General features: G+C 32.2%; 11 protein-coding genes across 11 annotated transcripts; 4 read left to right on the forward strand and 7 right to left on the reverse strand.

Annotated features, from left to right (window-relative positions):
• Positions 1-561: 561 nt before the first annotated feature.
• Positions 562-2,007, reverse strand: PPL_00466 (uncharacterized protein; the record flags this gene model as incomplete). The annotated part of the gene is made up of 1 exon (XM_020571494.1): positions 562-2,007. One exon carries the CDS (start codon positions 2,005-2,007, stop codon positions 562-564), a length of 1,446 nt encoding a protein of 481 aa, XP_020438768.1.
• A 1,365-nt stretch (positions 2,008-3,372) lies between these two features.
• PPL_00467 (uncharacterized protein) lies at positions 3,373-3,564 on the forward strand (the record flags this gene model as incomplete). Its single annotated transcript, XM_020571495.1, has 1 exon — positions 3,373-3,564. One exon carries the CDS (start codon positions 3,373-3,375, stop codon positions 3,562-3,564), a length of 192 nt encoding a protein of 63 aa, XP_020438769.1.
• A 366-nt stretch (positions 3,565-3,930) lies between these two features.
• On the forward strand, positions 3,931-5,769 carry PPL_00468 (uncharacterized protein; the record flags this gene model as incomplete). Its single annotated transcript, XM_020571496.1, has 2 exons — positions 3,931-4,430; positions 4,512-5,769. The coding sequence occupies 2 exons, from the start codon at positions 3,931-3,933 to the stop codon at positions 5,767-5,769; spliced, it is 1,758 nt and encodes a 585-aa protein (XP_020438770.1).
• A 154-nt stretch (positions 5,770-5,923) lies between these two features.
• gacC (Rho GTPase-activating protein) lies at positions 5,924-7,298 on the reverse strand (the record flags this gene model as incomplete). Its single annotated transcript, XM_020571497.1, has 4 exons — positions 5,924-6,426; positions 6,526-6,841; positions 6,960-7,134; positions 7,210-7,298. 4 exons carry the CDS (start codon positions 7,296-7,298, stop codon positions 5,924-5,926), a joined length of 1,083 nt encoding a protein of 360 aa, XP_020438771.1.
• A 1,135-nt stretch (positions 7,299-8,433) lies between these two features.
• Positions 8,434-10,629, forward strand: PPL_00470 (uncharacterized protein; the record flags this gene model as incomplete). The annotated part of the gene is made up of 6 exons (XM_020571498.1): positions 8,434-8,793; positions 8,881-9,153; positions 9,320-9,592; positions 9,662-9,811; positions 10,018-10,133; positions 10,209-10,629. 6 exons carry the CDS (start codon positions 8,434-8,436, stop codon positions 10,627-10,629), a joined length of 1,593 nt encoding a protein of 530 aa, XP_020438772.1.
• A 547-nt stretch (positions 10,630-11,176) lies between these two features.
• On the forward strand, positions 11,177-12,093 carry PPL_00471 (uncharacterized protein; the record flags this gene model as incomplete). The annotated part of the gene is made up of 2 exons (XM_020571499.1): positions 11,177-11,382; positions 11,481-12,093. 2 exons carry the CDS (start codon positions 11,177-11,179, stop codon positions 12,091-12,093), a joined length of 819 nt encoding a protein of 272 aa, XP_020438773.1.
• A 528-nt stretch (positions 12,094-12,621) lies between these two features.
• PPL_00472 (phosphoglycerate mutase family protein) lies at positions 12,622-14,268 on the reverse strand (the record flags this gene model as incomplete). The annotated part of the gene is made up of 3 exons (XM_020571500.1): positions 12,622-12,959; positions 13,038-13,162; positions 13,256-14,268. The coding sequence occupies 3 exons, from the start codon at positions 14,266-14,268 to the stop codon at positions 12,622-12,624; spliced, it is 1,476 nt and encodes a 491-aa protein (XP_020438774.1).
• Positions 14,269-14,523: 255 nt separating this feature from the next.
• On the reverse strand, positions 14,524-16,416 carry PPL_00473 (uncharacterized protein; the record flags this gene model as incomplete). Its single annotated transcript, XM_020571501.1, has 4 exons — positions 14,524-15,309; positions 15,375-15,403; positions 15,479-15,851; positions 16,309-16,416. 4 exons carry the CDS (start codon positions 16,414-16,416, stop codon positions 14,524-14,526), a joined length of 1,296 nt encoding a protein of 431 aa, XP_020438775.1.
• Positions 16,417-16,944: 528 nt separating this feature from the next.
• usp39 (SAP DNA-binding domain-containing protein) lies at positions 16,945-19,505 on the reverse strand (the record flags this gene model as incomplete). Its single annotated transcript, XM_020571502.1, has 7 exons — positions 16,945-17,020; positions 17,335-17,423; positions 17,658-17,773; positions 17,921-17,975; positions 18,204-18,569; positions 18,650-18,862; positions 18,936-19,505. The coding sequence occupies 7 exons, from the start codon at positions 19,503-19,505 to the stop codon at positions 16,945-16,947; spliced, it is 1,485 nt and encodes a 494-aa protein (XP_020438776.1).
• A 240-nt stretch (positions 19,506-19,745) lies between these two features.
• dgk (deoxynucleoside kinase) lies at positions 19,746-20,887 on the reverse strand (the record flags this gene model as incomplete). The annotated part of the gene is made up of 5 exons (XM_020571503.1): positions 19,746-19,869; positions 19,952-20,154; positions 20,231-20,535; positions 20,613-20,710; positions 20,778-20,887. The coding sequence occupies 5 exons, from the start codon at positions 20,885-20,887 to the stop codon at positions 19,746-19,748; spliced, it is 840 nt and encodes a 279-aa protein (XP_020438777.1).
• A 340-nt stretch (positions 20,888-21,227) lies between these two features.
• On the reverse strand, positions 21,228-21,993 carry PPL_00476 (uncharacterized protein; the record flags this gene model as incomplete). The annotated part of the gene is made up of 2 exons (XM_020571504.1): positions 21,228-21,334; positions 21,411-21,993. The coding sequence occupies 2 exons, from the start codon at positions 21,991-21,993 to the stop codon at positions 21,228-21,230; spliced, it is 690 nt and encodes a 229-aa protein (XP_020438778.1).
• Positions 21,994-22,081: the final 88 nt, after the last annotated feature.

Genomic DNA, 22,081 nt, shown 5'->3' on the forward strand with positions numbered 1-22,081 from the left:
TTATTATTATTTATTGTATTTTGATTGTTTGATTATCTGTAATTAGATATAAATATATGATTATTATTAATTTTTCAAGATAGATGTTTTTATTTTTTTTAATTTACTTTTGTTATTTTTTTTATTTTTTTAATTTAAAAAGTTATTGTTTTTTCTTTTCTTTTTTTTGTTATGTTATTATATTATTTATAAATTATATTATTATTTTGTTATTGTTATACCTTTTTATATTTTGTTATCAATAATATTATCTGTTTAAAAAAAAAAAAAAAACAATACTTTTTACCTTATTTAATAAAAAAAATAACAAAACTCAAAAACCAAAAAAAAATAACATAAAATTTTTAATTAAATTTAATTTGAAATCTTTCTTTTGGTGGGTGTGGTGAACTTCACGTTGAGACTAATTTTTTTATTTTTCATTGGGCTCACAGTTTATAATGGTGATAACAAATGAGCATTGATGGTATGAAGTTTAGCCACTTAATTTTAATGACACTCAAAAAATTATACAGGTTAATTTATTTAATTACAACCAGATTTTTTTTTTGTTTTGTGCAATCAAGAGTAGTGGGTTGTAGATTTAGGTGGTTTTGTGATGGTTGTTTCGTTTGTGGTGGTAGTGGTTTTTTCAACTGATGATTTGTTGGTGTTGGAGCTGGTCGCAGAGGCACCAGCCATTGCTGTGGAGGAGCTACTACTGGATGAATTATTTTGGTTTTGGTGTTCTTGGTCTTTGGAAACCAAAGATGGTGAATGTTGATGTTGATGTTGATGTTGTTGTTGTAAATAAATTGATTTTGATTGTTTTTGTCCATTGTTAACTCTGTCAAGAATGGTCGATCTACTTGCAAATCCATTCGGTCCAATCTGTTCGACAAGGAATGAAGCACCTGCACTTCCAACTTCAAGACAGTGGATGATGTCCTCCGACGCCAGTTGGTAACGATCGAGTGGATCGATTGCACTCTCATCGATCATCGATTTTCCAGAGAGTGTGTGTAGCAGCTCTAGAATGGTGCAACTGAGGAATGTATCACCACAGCCCGTTTCATCCATGACTGCCACCGGTTTGAATGTCGGAATGTACTGTTCACCAGTGACTCCCGACGAGATGAATCCACCGTCTCCACCCATGGTCACACTGACCAGAGTGAAGTGGAATTGCGATCGTAGAAGATAGGCACATTCGCCTGGAGTGATAGGTGGTGTCGACATGGTTGTAGCAGTGCAGGTGCTGCTGTTGTGGGTGTCGGCACCATTGTCATTACACACAATGGCAACGGCTTCACCATACTCTGCCTTGAGAATCGAAATGACACCAGCACTCTTTAGAGCGTATCCTATTCTGGTCAGTCGCTCTACCATGACCTCTCGTGAGTGTGTAGTGACGCGTTGCTCGTTGAATGCACGCAACAGACCCTGAATGTCGAATGCCACTATCTTTGGCTTGGCGTCGGCAGTTGGCATGCGCGCGATATACTCGAGCACCGCCACAATGAGATCGACGTCGATCTCACCGGCAATAGGGACGAATGAGATGGCATCGGGTTGTTGCTCACACAGACATCGCAGACACTGCTCAATGCCAATCGATTGACCACGTTCCATTAGCAACAGAGTACGGTTCTTCTTTCGATTGTAATAGTTCAATTGATAGCTGGTATTATTGGAGTCTGTTTTTTTGATATAGTCCGTATTGATTGTTCCGGTGGTTGGATGTGTCTTTGGTTCTATCATTGTTTTGTAAGAGTCGTTGATGTCTGTTCCGAGCGTAGAAACAATATAGCTTGTAGCACCACCGAACGCACTGGATGCAAGCGAGGCATAGGTAACACTTCCACCCAAAGCAGTATTCTTTGTGACACGTCCAGGTTTGTTATCTCGGCCATTCAGTTGACTGTCCCTCAGGAAATCGGTGAAAGATCTCTCCCTTTGAAGTACAAGATCTTCATGTATCAAAATGATATCATTTACGAAATTACCTATTAATAATAGTTTATTCATTTTCTTTTCTCACTCCTATATCTCTATCTATATACAAAATAAATTAAAAAAAATATATATTTACAAAAATCTATATATATGTACAAATATTACTATTGTTATTATTATCTAATAAACAAGACACTACTACTAATGTATTAATTTATCTAAAACTATGACTATCCATTATCTGATAAATTTATTTAGTTTTATATTAAATTGATATTTTTTAAAAATTTATTTTTTGAAATCGTTGATCCTGGTCATAATCAACCACACCACCATAATGTGGAACGGTTAACAGTGAATTGTGTTACCACAAAAAAAGTCTAATTTATTTTTTTTTTATTTTTTTAATTAATATATAAAAAATTCTTTCTATGTTTAACTTTTTAATTATTAAAATAAACTTATTAGTTTATTATCTCAACTCAATATTGATAAGATTTGATGTGAATGAATATGTTTAAAATAATAAATTGAAATTGAAAAAGTTTGATGTGAATTTTCTATTAAAAAAAGTTCATCAATGACTAGCATTCTAGACCATCAATAGATTCGCACCATGGTTCTGAATGTCAATGATTTCCAATTCTTATCTATTTTTTTTAGTTTGGAAAGCTAGGCAAACAGATATTTTAAGATTTTCGGCTGTTATCGAATTTGCAAAATTTCATGATGACATTTGCGATTTTTCACAAATATTATATTATAATCTTAATTAAGAAATCTATTGTCGATTTTTAACAAGGTAATTCACTAAACTAATGCATTGTTAAAGCTTTGTTTCCTCTCGGTTTTGACAACAGATGCCTTTGTATTTTTGTTATTCATTCATAATTCATTCAAACATCCAATCAGTCAGTCACTCGTTCGGCAAAGCTAAAGAAAAGTTTGTGTAGTATAACAAATATTTTATTTGTTTATTCGCTTTAGTATTTTATCTGTCAAAAGAAGAAAGAAAGAATCATTAAAACCAGTAGGTAAAAATAAAATAGACGGTTACAACTCACTACTACTGCAACCAATACAATAACTATTCTTGTTTATTAATTAATAAACATGCTCACACCTTTCAAATCGACACATGGTGAGTGTGGTATTTGCGGAATGGGTGGTGTGTGATTGAAAAAAATAAAAAATAAAAATAACACAACTTTTAAAAGTTGATTTTATACACATACCATAGTATATCCTTAATAAATATTATAATATTATATATACATATTTAGATATACATTAATTATATACATATATAGTCAACCTACCTCCTCTTTTTTTGTGTGTGTACCTGTAATATTTTTATAATAAATTGTTTTTTTAGTAAAGAGATAGTGGAGAGAAGGTTTGTCAGACAACAACAACTATAAATTAAAATTGTAAACAATGGAGCTATCATTATTTAATTCATCCAAATACCCTCAATATATAATGACAGAAACTGAGGAACCTAATAATATGAACGATGAAATCATTAATAATGATAATAATGATAATAATAATAATGCTGACAACAATGATGGCAGTAATGAAAACTCTAATATAGAAATCAAGGATAATGAAAATACTAATAAATAATAATAATAATAATAATAATAATAATAATAATAATAATTCTAGTAGTAGTAGTGACATTATTAATATTAAAGATAATTTAACTAACAATGATGATAATTATCCTGTAGGTATCCATTGCATCAGCAATTAATACATTTGCACCCAACAATTTGAAAGACCATTGGAAAAAGCAAAAAAAAATCAAAAATTTATTTTTGAAATTTTTTTTTTTTTTTTAGCAAAAAACTGGGATAAAAATCGCTCAATCAATCTTAAAAGATCTTTTATTTATTTTTCTTTATTCACTTTTCTAATTTTTATTATCACTCTACTCTATTCTTTCTTTTTCATTTTTCATTATTATTATTATATAAATTTATTTGAAAAATGTATCAGAGAGTTAGATCTTCTTCAATTGGTTTGGTCGATAGACCAGCAAAATCATGGAGTGCCACTTTGAAGGATCAGATGATACCAACATCAGGTGATGTTAATGCATTGTTCTCCGTGTTGTTGGATAACTTGGCTAATATTGCCTCGATGTACGCTATTCTCGTGTATTCTTTTGGCATGCCAAAAGAAATTGTCTCTACCTATTTCATTCCGGGACCTGCTCTCGGTGTCATGCTTGGTAGTTTGGCCATGTCATTCTACGCTATTTTCCTCGATCACAGAGAAAACGACTCAAGCGTTTTATATACTTCCATTCCAGTGGGTTTGGATGCGCCAACCACCATTGGTCTACCGCTACTAGTGGTCGGTCCAGCCTATACAAAAGCTATATCCGCTGGAAAATCACCACATGACGCTGCTATAGATGCATGGTTAGTTGGTTGTACAACTGTATTTTTAATTGGTTTCTTCAAACTAGTTTTAACTGTACTAAGGTAAAGTATACATAACCTAATTTGTTTGTATTTCAAACATCTATCATTTATATTTACGAATGTTTAATTATTTTTATTTAGTTTTGCACAAAAATATTTCCATCCAGTCGGTAAATCCGGTGCTTTGGCAGGTATTGGTTTGGCACTTTTAGGTTTGAATGAACTTTTAACTATTTTACAGGAACCTGTTGCTGGTTGGGTATCACTTTGGATCATTTTCATTTTGTTGCTGCACAGAGTCAACGAGCATCATCAGTTCGTTTCAATCAACTTGCCGTTCAATTTGTCTGGTGTGTTGGTCAGTGCTATCATTGGATCGATTATCTACTACTCGATGGCCGCTGCCAAAATCTCAGTGGTTCCAATGCCAGAGAATGTAGCATCGTCCTACTATCTCAGCTATCCACATCCAGCCGACATCTTTACAACTTTCAAAGCTGCAATTCAACAGAACATCTCTATTGCAATTCCATATGCAATTCTTGTAAATATTGGTGGATTAACCATCACTGACGCCGCAGTCTCTGTCGGAAATAAATACAACACCAGAATCGTATTGCTCATCGATTCAATTACCACTATCATTGCCAGTTTCTTTGGATCGGTAACACAGACCACTCCATACATCGGTCACACTGTTTTCCAACAGAAATTCAAAGCTCGTTCCGGATACTCTATTATCACCGGTCTCATCATTGGTTTGGGTGGATTCCTTGGATATCTATCGTTCCTTACCAACATCCTTCCAAAGCCAGCGATCATTCCAATCTTTATTTTCATTGCCTTTGAAATCTGTGCTGAAACACTGAGTCCTTCGACACCAAACAGTGGAATCAAGAAACACCATATTCCAGCGATCATCTGGAGTTTCTTCCCTGCACTCTTCCAGTTTGTCAATATCATTCTTTCACAGATCTCACCGGTATTCTCATTTGCAATCACCGATCCACAAAAGATCATCGATGCATTCGGCACCAATCAATCGGCAGTCGATGCAATCGCTGTAATCACTGTTTTGGCACACGGATTCATTTGTACATCGTTATTCTGGGGTACCGCTTTGGCATACCTGCTCGACAATCAACTGAAGAAATCAGCACTCTTTTTGGCACTGACATCGGTGATTACCTTCTTTGGAATCATTCATAGTGTAAATCCAAATGGTGAAGTCTACGTGCCATGGCAATCCGGTTCGACCCTCCCATACCAATGGTCTGCTGCCTACCTAGTTCTAGCGGTCATGACTTTCCTTTTATCTTTTATCAAAGCAAAGACCGAAGATTCTCATTTAGATATCCAAACCGACGATTTCGAACATAAATCATTTCAACAATATTAAACAATAAACAACAGATATAATATATATACAGATAGACATACACCAATTTTTTTATTAAATTAATACAAATCTTTAAAAGATAATAATTATTCCAAGTAATTATTAAAAGCTAAAGATATCTTTTTTTTTTTTTTTTTGTTGTTTTTCTATTATGTTATAGAACAACAGATGGTTTCTTTGTAAAGATTTGTGGGAAATTGGAAATTAAATGAAAAACGACGGTGTTGGCATCTGCAATTTGTTGAAGTTCATTCTCTGGACGTAACCAACTCACTCCAAAGACGATTGATAGATTACTAGGGGTCATAAGTGATTCTTTTGAATTCTCTGCAATCTTGGTGAGCAATTCAGTGCATCTATACAAAACACTGTAGTATGGTTCATCCATATGGCAAACACCATGTTTGAGTGCAGAGATCTTTTCATTTTGATCGGCGGGTTTCGATTGAATCTCCATTAGTTTCTTGATTGTTTTCTTTGGTACTATTGGATCAGGTGTAAATCGAAAATACTGTTTAAATAGCCCTGCGATCTCATTGACCTTGAAGCTGTCCAACTGACCGACCGAATTAATTTCACCCTTATCAAATTGTGTTTGAAACTTATCTATCTCTGTTTTTGAACCAGATAATCTAAATATTCCTTCATGATTTACTCCTATATAAAAAAAATAATAATGTTAATCAAACAATAAATATTTATGAATAGTTGTTATAGCTATATCACGAAGGAATCTGGTAAAAAAAAACAACTTACTTAGTGTCAAGAATTCTAAGCATATAGTGATAAGATGTGGAACACCTTTTTCTTTGCATCTCAAGATTGACTCTTCAAGACTGATACCGAAAAATAAGCAATGTTCAATCGAAGTTAGTTCCATAGTTTCTTCTTTTGGTGCGTTTTTCATTGCCTCGATAACTGTTAATGGTGTGTTCATGATACCTTGTGTTGTCATTGATACGAATTCCATTACACCCACGACCGGTAGCAAGACTACACCTCCTACACCTTTTGCTACACCTTTTGCAAATCCTGCTACACCTTCTCTCTTTGCACCTCTATACGGTTCAACCTATTTTTGTAGAAAGATTGATATCAAAAGTAAATTAATAATAATTCTTTCTTCTGGAAACTGAATCGAATGAGCTTCATCATTATCGTCATTCATTTCATCAAACATAATCACATACAACAACACCTTTGGTACCATTAATGATTCCGGAACCAATTGAAACTAACCCTTTGAAGACACCATCGACAAATGTTTTTGGAGCCTGTGGCTGTTGTTGTTGTTGTTGATCCGATTGTAGCGATTCATTTGTGCTAACGGTACTCTTTATACCTGTGAAAAAGTTATTTGAATTTCTATCGAAAAAAATAAAATAAATAAGCTATTATTATTGATTTTTCTAAATATGGTAGGGATATGACGGAACTTACTTATTTATATTTTCACTTGTTTTTTTGTATGCACTATCATTATTGTTTGTTGGTGTTACATCTTTTTCAGTCATTTGTTGGTAAGACATGGTTATTTACTTTTTTGGTGTTACAATCGTAAAAAAAATGAAATAAACAAAACAAAATAGAAAAGAACAATCTTCTTTTATTCTTTTTTTGCTATTTTGTTGTTTAGATTAAAAATAGAAATATATTATGAAAAAAAAAAAAAAAAAAATAGATTAATTTTACCATCCCAAAATCAAAACTTTAATTTTGCGAAAAATAAAATTAAAATAAATAAAATTAAATTAAAAAAAAAAAAAAAAAAAAAAAAAAAGTTCAACTGAATTTTGGGAAAATTAATTATTAAGTGGGGTGGTCTAATTCCTTTTACGGATGATATCTTTTTTGGGCAAAATTGGTGGTCTAAAACCTTGTTTTATGTTGGCATGATGTATTGGACTTCAATTTATTTTATTAATTGCATTTTGTTGGTTGAAATTTAAAAATATGTATACAACTTTCCAAAAAGTCCAATTAGTTTAGTTAATTTATAGATCAAAGAGACAGATACACAAACAGATAGTAAATAAGATAGATTGTATTTATTTCAGTTATAACTTGTTTCCTTGCTTTAATATCGATAATCATTTGATATTCCAATATATCATCATCTACCAATCGACAACTTTTCAAATTAATTAATTAATTAAAATTAATTTTCACAATTTCATTTCATATGCCATTAATTCACTCTACTATTATTTTTTTTTTGTTTTAGTAGAAGTAAACTCTATTAATATCAAATGTCTATAAAGTAACTTTGTTTTATAAAAATATTAATAAATATTTAGTTAGTAATAATAATAGTAATAATATTATTTTCCAACAATTAATTAATAATTTTCCAGTTCAACAATATTTATAAAAATAATAATAATAAACAAATAAAGATAAATAATGTATGCAAGAATAGATTTGGTGCTGTGGGCCAAGCATACGATGACCACAATGTGTCTGGTGTTGTGCCTGGCGCTGGGGTACATGTTTGGTTGGAAATTCTTTTTGAATGAATTGAAGCGGTTCGAACTGACAGTGGTGATTTTCCTTATCTCGCTTTTTGCTACGATGTGCTACATCCTACCTACTTTTTATTTCCGTCCATACCGACTGCTGACTTGCATAAACAGAATATTTTACGAGACTTTTTCCACTCAGTTTATGACACTCACTAGAATTCATGTTCTGGAACGTTATGGAATATCGATCCACAATTCTTTGCTCGACGATATATCACCGTCATTTCGTGCAAAGAGTAAAGACAAAATAGCGAAAAACATTCGATTGTTACATACTTTTGAGACCAAGGTCCTGAATGATCTAGAGAGAGAGGACAAGGATTCCTTCCAAAATTGGATATCTTACAATCTCATGCACTGGTATCTCACCACAACATTATTTGGACACAATCTGCTAGTATATGCACCACCACTCTTTGGAAATATTCCAACCATCTATCCATGTAATTCTTATCGTGGTGCAATCTATGCTCTCTATTTGACATTACATTCAATACAATCGGTATGAATTTTTTTAAAAAAACAATATTAATTTTAGAATTCACAATTACTTACTCTTTTAATTTAATTTTTTTTAATTAATTTATAGTTGGATTGTGAAGATGAAATATATCATTATATAACAAGAATAAGAAGGACAAAGAATTATGTGGAGCATATTATTGAGGATTTCGAGTTGAGAATTCGGAAGAATATAACTCCACCCGCGGATACTATTATCAAATCCAACCAACAAATTAAAGAATTCATAGAGTTACCAGGAGGTTTCGTAGAGAACCACTTTATCTACCAGAGGGTTAGTCAAGAGATTCACCACTACCACTACAGTACCAGAGTGAAGATACTAAACTCTTTGAAGAAAGTAATTCTTGATAGCTTTATTCCTCCATTACAGAGGCTAATTGACTATCAAGCTAAATACTTACTGAAAGCAAGAAAAACTATAGGAGTATGTTTTTTTTTATATATTGCTGAAAATATAGATTTATATTAATTATTAACAATTAATCAATTTTAATGTAAAATAGCTATGGTGTTTACCTAATGGTGAGGAACTATATAGATTTCACTCTTATTTCTATACTTCGACTACGATGTGTCCAATGGAATTGGCAGAGATTGGGTACAGAGAACTTGAGAGAATTCAAAGAGATATCATTTTCTTGGCCAAGCCAGAGTTTACTTTTAACAGTACAAAAGAGACATTTGGACAATTCTTGAATAGAATTGTATTTGATCCAATATTTAAAATCCGTTCCGATGATATTGGAAAGAAAGAAACATTAACATATTTAAATGAAGTAAGTTAAGATTTTATTTTTTAAAGAAACCTATAAGGTTTTATTAATGGGATTTACCTTTTTCTTTAGACATACCATGAAACAAGATCAAAGATAGCTGAATTGTTTGAAAATCTTCCAGATTTATCGATTGATTTCGAGGAGACAGTGGTTGGTCACTTTGAACCAAATCCATTCCTATATAAACCTGCAGTTGGTGATAGAAGTGCTGTGCTATTTGTAAATTTCGACCATGCATCTACACACTCCAGACTTTTGAATAAAGTTTCTGTGTTCAAAGAAGGCATCCCAGGACATCATCTTCAACTACTATGTGCCAACAACATAAAGAACGATACTTTTAGAAAATTCTTTGTAAGTATTAATAATAATGTTTTTGTAACTGTTATTTAAAAACTACTTACCAATAAATCTTTGTAAAATAGGTCAACTGTTCATTCTATGATGGTTGGGGTCATTATGCTGAAGGTTTGGCAGTGGAATACGGTTGGTTAAAAAGCAAATGGGAGAAACTCGCCCATCATATTATGGATTTAAGATCGTAAGTAATTTAATAGTAACAAAAGTTGTTGTTTAGATATCTAAATCTAATTATAATTATCATCTATTTCTAAAGAACATGTAGATTGATTACAGATTGTAGTATTCATTTCGAAGGAATCCAATGGAGTAAAGAGAATGCTTCAAAGTTCTTGATTGAGCAGGGTGGATTCGATCTCAATGAAGTCGATCATGAAGTCAACAAGATTGCTGTGATACCGGGATGGGGACTGTCACAGAAGATCGGACAAATGAAGATCGTTGAAATCAGAGAGTATGCCAAGGCACAGTTGCAAGAGAGATTCTCAATTCAAAAATTCCATAGTATTGTATTGAACAACGGTTCTTTGCCACTCGATGTCTTGTTTCAAGTGGTAGAGTACTGGATCAACGAACAACTCGAACATACTGAAAAGAACATCTACAACCTAAAGAAACAACAACAAGATAGACATACTGAGCATCAACAACAACAAGCACAATATCCAAACAACTAATTAGTAGAAGAGAGATAGATAGATTCGATAACACTCATAACTTTATTAAAAAAAAAAAAAAAACCAAAAAAATAAGTGACACCAAGTTTGAAAAAAAAAAATAACATTAAAATCATATGAAACTAAAAAAAAAAAAAAAAAAAAACATCTTATTTTGGGGTGTCTTTCTGTGCAGTGTTGTTTGAATTATCTTAATCAAAAATATATATAATTAATCATAACAAAACATTTTTTGATATTTATTTATAACTTGAAGTAATATATTTATATTTATTTGTAATTTTATTTTTCTTTATTTATTAGATTTTTTTTTTTGTTTCTTTTTTCAAAAAAGATTGGTCGTTTCTTTGTTTATTCAACTATATTTAATTACAAGAGATTAAGTAAAGTAAACAAATATATAAGATAGTTTTAATATAGCACACTGACTCTATATTGAAAGAAAGAAAGAAGGAAGTTGTTGTGTTGTGTTGTGTATATATATAGAAAGTTAGAGTTAGTTATTTAGTTAGTTATTTAATTAAGAAAGAAAAATAAATAGAAAAAAATGGATGCTATAGTAACAAAAATGGAGGAGACTCTTGAGAGAAAGAAGTCGATTGTACAAATAGTTGAAAAGAGAACAAATGCTATTGATTATATTAGAAGAATACATGAAGCTGCATACTATACCAATCAAAAACCACTGCATTGGATGAATGTAGCTGCCATACAGAAAACAGACTTTGATAAAGCTGTCGATATACAAAAGAGGTATGTTTATAATATTAGACACTAGTAGTTTAAGGAAAGAAAATATACAAAAACAACAAATCAAATTAATTGAACGACATAATCAACAATACACAAAGATTATTAGGATGGTTTAGTTTAGGTTTAAGTTTAGCACCATTACTCTCAACGGATAAAGGACCTGCATTTGTTAGAGCGTTGGTTCAATTGATGGAAGAGTATGACTATCACTACGAGACTGGCACTGCAATGCAGGGTATGAAGGTGCTGCTCTCCAAGAAGCAGCCGACACACACCACCGTCAATGAGAACGACCACATCAAATCAAAGATCGTAAAGATCGGAAACACCGTGATCTACGAGTTCCTAAAGATCTTTAATATATCGATGGCAAAGGATTTGGATTATTTTCACGTGGTGTTTAGTTTGCTGGAGATCCTCGAGCAGATCTACAAAAAGTTTGATAAGGAAACCTGCTCGTCAAAGTATGTCTATGAGGCGATCGTCAAGATAGACTCACGGCTCAAACATCAGATATTTGGATTCCTCACAAAGGAGATCGATAAGATAGCGGCACAGATCATCAAGGAGCAACTAGAGTTCACCATACTCTGCACCTCCACCAAAGACAGAGACATTCAACAACACCAACAGATACAATCGAAACTAGCAAACTCACTGTCATCTTCCACCTCAAACAATGATAAAAATACAAGTTATTCTGATGACTAACACATCTAGTAATCATCATCATAATCAAAACAAAAACAAAATAATCAAACAAATAATAATATCAAAACAGAATCAACAACAAAATGATAAAGTAATATACATATATATCTATATATATAATCAACCTTTAATTTAAATCACTTGTAAAAACATAAACCAACAAATAAACAAATAAAATCATGATAACCATGATTTTAATGTTTAAAAACAAATCAAACTTTTAATACAAATAATGTTATTTTTTATTATTATTATTATTATACATATTATTATTATTATTATAGAGACAGTGTTGTTGTTTTTTTTTTTTCTTTTGTTTTTGTTTTTTTGTTTTGATAAAATCTTTGTAATTGTAATCTAAGGAATGAGATGAGTTGGTTTGGTTTAGTTTGTTGTTTGTATGTTTACATTTCAAATTGATAGATGATTTGTTTTGTAAAAAACAAGTTGTTTGTTGTTTGCTGTTGTTTGCTGTTGTTGTTTTCGAAACTGCGCCAGATCTTTAAATATAAAGAAAGGAAGATTATTTTATGCCTTTGGTGGTTCTGGATGTGAGTTTGGACCGTCATCTTTGTCGAAATTGTTGACATATCTAGGAACGGTTCGAACACTCTCCATCAACTCTTCGTTGGTATAGACTGGACGGTCAAACTCTAACCAGCCGGGTGCAGAGTACTCAGGTCTCCAAGGACAAACCGATCTCAGGAATTTAAAGTACGGGAAGATCTCACCGGTCTTTGGATGCACTCTTGTATACCATAGAATCGATGTATTGTGAATCTGATCCCTTGGATCCTTCGATGATTGCAATTGATGGAATCTAATTTGACTAAGTCTCTCCAGTCTTACTCTAAATGCCCACATAACTATAATAATAATAGCAATAATAGCAATAACAATTAATATAAAAGTTCCACAAACAAACCAACTAAATTTAAACATACTCTCACCATGACAAACTATAACCACCCTTTTATTTGCACATTCACGTCTCAGTGTTGTAAATGTATGTTCTACTCTTGTACATATATTTGCAATACTTTCACCTCCTGGTGGTGCCCAAAAGAAACTAAAATATTATTAAAGTATTATTAGTTAAGTTATAAAAACAATAACAACAATAATAATAATAATAAATAATAATAAAGTAATGATATATTACCTATCTCTTTTTCTTAATTCCATTTCATGACCAAACTTTTCATTCTTTTCAGTCCAAGAGATGTTATCCATTTTACCTTTGTCACGTTCACGCAATTGAATCTCTGTCAACCATTTCGATTCCTCTAGACCGAGAAGACTTGCGGTTTCCATGGCTCTTACGTACTCACTGGTGTAGTAACGATCGAATACCTGTGCAATGTTCTCTCTTACCCACTTACCGGCGATCTTGGCCTGTTGGATACCCTTGTCGGTGAGACGATAGGTGGAAGAGTGTTTCTTTTTGAACTCTGGTGTGTAGGCAGAGAGGTCACCACGCTTGGAACGCGACTGCGCTTCGTTACCCTCGCTCTGACCGTGACGAACCAGAACCAACTCGTATGGCCAATCAAAGGTAAAGTTTGGGTTGGATATGGTGGAGCGCAACGCTTCCGAACCCAAACGCTGCTCCAACAGATCGTAGATCTTTCCTTCGCGACGCATCGACTTTTTCTTTTTTTTCATTGGCCGTGAAATCGAGCTGTTGTCTTCGCTGCCACTGATGTCGCTACTGCCACTCTCACAGATGATACGTCTGCCATTAAAGTAGGTGTGTTCACTGTCACTCGATTCATCATGGTGAGCATACGTCGACGGATGAACCTGTTGACCAGAGAATATCGGTGAGGTAGAGAAACTCTTGGGTGATGGCGTACTGATTTTTGGTGGTGGTGGTTCCAATGGATGATGTGAGTTACTACTATTGTTATGAGTATGAGCATGACTGTGACCGGCTGCTGTTGTTGTTGTGCTACTAGTAGTGTTGTTGTTAGCAGTTGGTAGCAAAGAGGAAGAAGACGATAGAATTGGAGTGGTTGTTTGTGCTGTTGATGGTGGTGCATCGGGATCATCGAGAGTAACATCAGAATCATTATCCTCATCCTCTACATCCAACAACCTTTTGGTTGTCTTTTTCTCCTCTGGTAAGCATTCATCTGCTTTCAATTCTTTTGTATTATCTTCGATATCACTCATAATTATACAATATATAAATAAATAAATAAATAAATAATAATATATTTATATAAAATTTATAAATTAAAAAATTAATAAGTAAAATTTTTCATTTTTTTTTTTCTATTTTTTGTTTTTTTCAACCCACCATCTTTCTTGATTTGGAAGTGAGAACAAACATGTTGATGATCATTATTTTGTTATATTTTTATTATCATTTACAAATTGCTTGTGTGTGTAATCTTTATTTTATTTGATTTCAAACTCATCATTTTTTTACTGACGAGGCGATTTCTTGATTTCTCTTGGTGTTATACCGGTTATTGTGGTTTGTTCGTTTTCCAACTCTACAGAGTTAAAATGATCTGCTGATCGCTTTCTTTGCGATCTTGGACTCTCTCTGGGACTCATTGAATGAAAATTGTTAAAATTTTCAATGAGCCTATTGTAGTCTCTATCAGTGCTGGGTGAAGTCAAATTAGTATTTGCTATGGTTGTTGTTGTTGTCGGCGTCGTCGTATTGTCATTGGTAGGCAGCAATGTCAACGGAATTGATATTGGTGGTAACACTGGAGCTGATTCTCTTGAATTCAAATTACTTTGTCTTGCATTTTCTAGTTGGACTTGTAGTATTGGTAGTATTGGTAGTGGCGGTGGTGTTTTTGTTTTGTCGACTCGAGTTGGTGTTGTTGATATTGGTATGTCTACTCGAATTGGATGTGGTGGTGTTATTGGTATTTCTACTCGAGTTGGTGGTGGTTGTGGTGGTGATGGTATTGAAAGAGATGGTGGCGAACTAGATAACGGTACACCGAAAACAACAGGTGATATGCGATTCTGGATTGGATATTTGACTTGCGATGGTTGTTCTCTGCTAGCATTTCTTTCATTGCTTTGATCTGGATTCTTTTTTTTCTTGTTTTTATTTCCTTTTTTCTTATTCACTTCTTTAGGATTTGGCATCGACCATGGATCTATATTCTCTATAAGTCTCCAATGTCCACTAGCATTTAAATGATTCTGTCCAGATTCGAATATTTTTTTCGAATGTGATAATATATCCTTTAAAAATAGTACAAAGCAATTAATAATTTAAACTTTTATATTTCCATTTTCAATTCACCTACCTGAATTTGCTTATGCCAATTTTGTTCATCTATATATACAATTAATTAAACTAAAATGTTAATTTCTTTTTTATCAATACAAACTAATAAGACCGCATATTTACATTCTTTATTATAGCATAATATACTCCAATGACTTGACATAAAGTCATAAATATGATTTTTTAAACTAAAAAATTCTAGATCTGGATAGGCATGTTTAAGACAAAAAATAACAACTCTCATAATATTTGACCATGTATTATGTTGAATTAATTTAGGAGGACCTCTTGTACAAACAAGACACCTTCCTGAGAGTGTGCATGGATCTTTGGTTAATTGGTTGTTATTTTGAATGGAATTTAAATCTGTGTTGTTATTCTTTAGGTTGGTTGTTGTTGTTGTGGTAGTAGTAGTTAATGGACTTGTAGGAGGTGAAGTTGAATATGGTGTTGTATTTTCGGATGATCTGGGTGATTTTTGGTAAAAAATGACTTTCTTGGATGTTTGGATAGGTGGTGTATTGAAAGTGAGGAACACTATTCGTTGGGGGTGAAGGAGGTGAACAGTGAGGATGACTATAAGATTGATAATCTATAAGTTGGGTATGAGAATAGAGATGAGGCCGCTGTGATGATAGATATTGTTGATGTGGTGGAGGTTGATTAGGTGGTTGATGATGATGCGGTGGAGGGTATGAATGACGATGTGAGTTTATAGGAATTTGTTGATTTATGTGGGATGTGTACATAGGTGGTGGGGGAGGAGATTGACTATTATAATATGAATAGTATTGTTGATACGGTGTGGAATTGGTGTCCAAATATGTTTGTTGTGGTTGACGGTAAGCATTTATATAATGTGGGTTTGATATATTATTATAGGGATTTTGATTTTTATAATAAGACTGAGGAGGAAGAGATGTTTTGTATGCATTTGTATATAAATTATTTACTCTGTTGCTGTTTTCATTGTTATTATTGTTATTATTATTGCCACTATTGTTATTGTTATTACTATATTTTTCTTCATTATTTTTACTTGATGAATAATTGTTTTTCATTTCCTACCTGAGGGAAGAAAAAAAAAACTATCGAATAAAATTAAAATAATATGGATCAAATATTGATAAGTTTGATTGTGAAAAGGTTGTCATAAAAAAATATTTACTATTCTGTGTGTTTATAAGTCTATATAAATAGATATGTATCGATTGATTTCAATTATTGATAAGTTGGTACTAGTCTGTGTCAAACATTGTTACAAGTGTGAAGTATAATGTTAGGAAAAACAAAGAATAATTGAGAATGATGCGTCAACCAATATGATGAAGTAAAAAGTTTTTACTTCAATGTTTGATTGATTTATAGATTTCTATTAATTTTGAATTCTGGTAAAGATCAACAACTATGAATAGATGTATATATTGTGACTGTTTTTTGTTGATGGAAAAATTGTTATATCAAATTTTTGTTTCTACCAAGGTTTTACTCATTTGCAGAGTCTTTTTATAAATTTTTATTTTATTTTATTTTATTTTTTCTCATACCAAAAGAGTGACATGTAGATATGGTGAGAGACCACCTCCTTTTTATTGATCTATGGAAATTTTTAATATCGTCACCTCAAAATTGAAAACGCTTGCAAGAGTTTTGGTTTTTGCTGACCTAAAAAAATCAGCGATCAACTAATTAGGGATCAAAAAAAACAATCGATTTTACCCTTATATTAAATCTTTTGAATACTTTTCCGGCTTTTTATTTTTATTTTTAATTTTTTTTTTACCAATTTTTGAAAACACGCAACCCAAGGTTGCAATCACCCCAACACTAGGGGTGGTCATCCAAACAAAGTACCAATTAGAGTCAAATTTAAAACATTCATCAAAAGATATTTTGGTCAAAAAAAAAAAAAAAGAGTTTTTATATTTTCTTCCACAATACGCCCCTTGTTTTAATTTAATTAGTTTTGCATCTCATACAATAAAAGGTATGCTTCGGACACAGCCACAAGTTGTGGGAGTGTTTCTTTCACTGTCAAATCTTGAATTTCAAACCACTTATCGAATCCCTATAAATTGTTAGTTTTCAAAGAGAGTGTTAAGGTAAAACGGTTTGGTTAGTTCAAAAAGGAATGATGGTGGTTTTGGAGGGGTGCTTTTTTTCTTTTTTTTTTTTTTTTTTTACAATCATCAAGTCAAATCAATTTACCATTAATTAATGGTTGGTTATTGATTGATTGATTGATTGGTTGGTTTGTCTTTGGGCACCACCACCTTTTGATAGTAGAATATTTTCAACATACCTTATTGTGTAGATATACTGTGTAGTTACCAGCGTCTGGCTCACCTTCATGTTTGATATTCGACAGCAAATTATATTTGGTAGATTTACAAGTCTTTAGCACATCAGGCGAGAGATCTAGATTTATAAAAAATTACAATTGTGTAAGTATGGTGATTGACATATGTTAATTGTTGGTATTGTGTTTGTTTGTCTCTGGTGTTTGGTGCAAATATAAACCAATAGATAAGAATCATGTGTCGGTGTGTGTGAGTGTGTACTTACAATCTTTAAGATCCAGGTTTTTAAGTGGAAAGTTTACAATGGTTGGTTCTTTCTCCTTGAAGAAATTGTTGAAGCTGAAACGTTTGACACAGAGCACAAGATAGCGCGGCAGTCTGAGAAGTTTGAAGAGTTTCGATTCACCATTGGGCTGCAAACGCGGTGTCACACCATCGTATTTAAGCAACAGAGTGAATAGCGGGACCTGGGGAATGATCGATTTGTCTTGGTCATCTTTGAATAGTGGTTTCGGGGGTAGATCCAACACCAACGTAGTGAAACTGACACGACTTGTTTTTGATGTTGGTTTTGTTGTTGCTGCTGCTGCTGTTGTTGTCTCTGAGCCCGATGATTTTGGTGGTGGTGTAACTGTTAGTTGAATCTCTCCACTGAATGCCTGTTGAATTATGTTACTATTACTGTTTTGTTGTTTAGTATCAACACCATTCATTACATTTAAATCATATGAAAGTGAATTTAAAAACCATTGTAGGAATTCGAGTGGATCGCTTTCATTGCTAATCGTGAAACGAGTCGATGCACTTTGAACCACACGTATCAATTCATGTGGCGATACATGACCTTTGAAGTTACGTGGATTCCAAATCTTTCTAAGTAACTCTCCAAAGTTATTTACCAATGCTGATTTACACTATATAAACATATAATTAAAGAATTAGAATGTGTAGTAGTAACAGTAGTAGTTGTTGTTGTTGTTGTAATATAACTTACATTCTTTAGATTATCTTGATTAATGAAATAGTTACGAATCATTGAAACACGAGCCAATGATTGTATGACAACATTGATATAGGAGTTCTTTTTGATGTTGTTAAGACCAATGAAACCGGGCAGATAAGATGTACCATCCAATGCTCTAGAGTATTTGGTACTCTTGTCAAACAATGCAATTTGTTCTTTTGTAAATGTAGGATTAACTAGATACTAATTATATAATTGGTAATTGTAAGTTTGGTGATAATAGATTAGATTAGATTTGAATATATTTTAAACTTACTTTGATATCATCTAAAGATGAATCGACAACTTCATAGTCATCGGGAAGACAATAGATCTTCTGGTTGTGTAGGTTGATAAATACATGATGATTCGATTGCATGCAGTGGTAGTGTGCATGAGAACCAGGACTCTTTCCTTGGAACTTCTTACCGCACACTAGACATGCATAGATATTGAGATTCACAAACGAAACGGAACAACTCTTTTCAAAGTCGAAATCGAGTACCGTACGATTGACAGTGTCAAGATAGGGACAGTCTCTTCTTGCTCTGTGTATGTTCTTTTTCGATTTGTTAATGAATGCCGCTGGATCATCTTCTTCGTCACCGTCATCATCCACCTCCAACATTGGACGTCTATTGTCAACTACGACCGTTGAATGCGTTTCTTCTTTTGGTGGCGGTGGGGGTGGTGGAGGTGAAGAAGAAGAAGGTGGTGGTGGTGGTGGTGGAGTAACGTCTCTCTCATTATCCACCTTTACTTTTTTCACACTACTATTATTATTATTATTGTTGTTTGTATCACCACCTTCATTTTCTTGATCAATAGATCTCTTTGAACTACTCATATCTATTAAATATTATCTCTCTTTCTCTTATTAATAAAAAGTATAAATAAAATTAATTAAAAAACAGATTTATAATGATCAAATATTATTATTATTATTATTATTATTATTATTATTATTATTATTAAATATGATATGGTGATTTAATTGAAAATAATTCGACAATGATGAACTGCAACAAATCAAAATGTACATTTGATTTTTTTTTAATCATTTTAAAATGAAATTTATTTATTCATCTTAAACTTTTGTGAATGTATTGTTTGATGATGACGACGATGATGAATTATTTGTTTCTTTGTTTAAATAGTTTAATTCCTCTACCAGATAGTTCTTCATTCCATTAGATTGTTTTATATCGTCACTATGTTATTTTTTTTGGTAGTGAAAGAGAATGGTGTTAGTATGATTTAACTATAAAAGCACCTCTTGATGTTGTTACATACAAATTAATAAGGTTTAAATATTTCTCTGATAATGGTAGCGATCTGTCATTCTTAATCTCTTTTATAATTGTATCGATCTCAGCAAACTTACTCCAATCAACGGTTACAACATTCGAACCTTTACTCTTTATTTCCTCCAAAAAACTCTTATAACATCCATCTAAACCCTGTAAATATGATAATGGAATAGATTGTTCAAATTCCTAAATAATAATAATAATAATAATTTAGTTATTATTAGTTAAGATTAAAACTATGATTTTGCGTATATATACACACTCTTTTTCTTAAAGTTTGTATTCTATTTAAACATTGTTCTGGTGTAACATCCAAGTAAACAGTGATATTCGGTATCGGTATTTGACTGATCATCTTATTTCTTATGGTTGTATATTGAGTGAATCCATCCGACGAAATCAGACCTTCCTTCCGACAGTTCTCTGCGAAAACCCAATCGCTAAACACAGATCTATCCAATACGACACCACTGTCATTGACCAACGAGTATTCCAGCGCCAATAAATAAGTTTTAAATCTCTGATTCAATAACCAAAGTTGCATATCCAATGCATATTTCTTTGGATCTAAAAACAATAGATAATAATTAATACGATTCTATTCTCGAACAGATCTCTAAACTTTAAATAAACTCACTACTCACTTTCATAGAATGATTGTAGATATGGATTGGTTGTAGTAGGTTCTAAAAATACTTTATAGTTTAATAGTTCACCTAATCTCGTTGATAAGAATGTTTTACTTTTAAATATATATTATCATAGATTAGATTTGGTTTGATAAAGTTTGATGAGATATTATTACATACCCAGCACTTATATTTCCTTCTAAAATTATAATCTTTGCATTCTTATTAATTGATTTCACATTAGAAATAGCCATTGATGATAGAAACGATAATGATTGTTTAATAACCATATTATTTGATATAAATTATAATTAATTATATAATTTGTAAAATAAAATAAAAACGACGAATCTAATTTAGCGCAATTCTAAATCAGTCAGATTCGGTCAGTTTTTATTTTTGTTTAATTAAAAAATAATAATAATTGTAATGTAAAAAAAAAAGTGTGCACAACTTGAAATAAATGAAAACATTGAATCTAGAAAGAAGTAATTTATATCTGTTGTAATCATTGGTAGTTCACAATTTCCAAGAAATCTATGACGGTTAAAAAAAATAAAAATATATAAAGATTTGTTTTTTTTTTTTTTTTTTTAATTTAATTTATATATTAATATAGATACTATAACTTTATTTATTCAAATCTTTCATTGATATAACACCAAAATCATTCTTTTGTGATTTTCTCTTAAATGAAATTCTTAAGAACTCTGGAAGATGACATTTACCAGTTTCCTCTGTGATAATGATAATGTGATAAACAAGTTAGAAAATAATTCTAATTATTAAACAACGTTAAATATTTATACATACGTTTATATTTATGATATGCAGTGGTATGAGTAAAAGGTGGGAAGCAATCCATCCAAAGTGATTCATATATAGTTTTTTGTACATCGTCGAAAATACTGGCATCGATCTCGTCTTGGAGACGCAGACGAACGGCATCGCGTGAAATGCAATCTACGTTCAATTCGAATTCACTTCCATTCTCTAGATAACGATCAAAGATCGATTGTGCACGGATTCTGAGTTCCTCTTGGGAGAGGAATTTTCGGTCTGATGGTGTTGGCGAGTTGGATCGACTCGATTTGAAGCAACCCTCTTTCTTGGGTGGCGACGATGATGCCGAGTTGGTTGGTGGTGAAGCTGGTGGTGTGTTGTTGCTGCTCGACGACGATGATTGTAACTGTGATGGATCTATAGAGGAGAATGCCAAGAGTGGCCCGCCTTGACTCTGGTTGGCGGCTGGTGGTGCATTTGTTTTGAACATTTCAATCTCTAGCCAGAATTGCAATGTCTCTGAACAATATATAGTCTTTAAATAGTTTTTAAATAAATTACATCCATTTTCGTCTCGTAGGACTTCATTCATCACATCATTTGGATAGATCATTTTTCTTTTTTTTTCTTTTTTTCTTTTTATGATTCGATTTGTTTTGTTGTTATTCTTTTTTTTTTTCTTATGTATTTATGATTGGTTA

The sequence above is a fragment of the Heterostelium album genome, assembly GCF_000004825.1.
Source record: "Heterostelium album PN500 unplaced genomic scaffold PPL_scaffold1, whole genome shotgun sequence".
In the NCBI taxonomy this organism is placed as follows: Eukaryota; Evosea; class Eumycetozoa; order Acytosteliales; family Acytosteliaceae; genus Heterostelium; species Heterostelium album.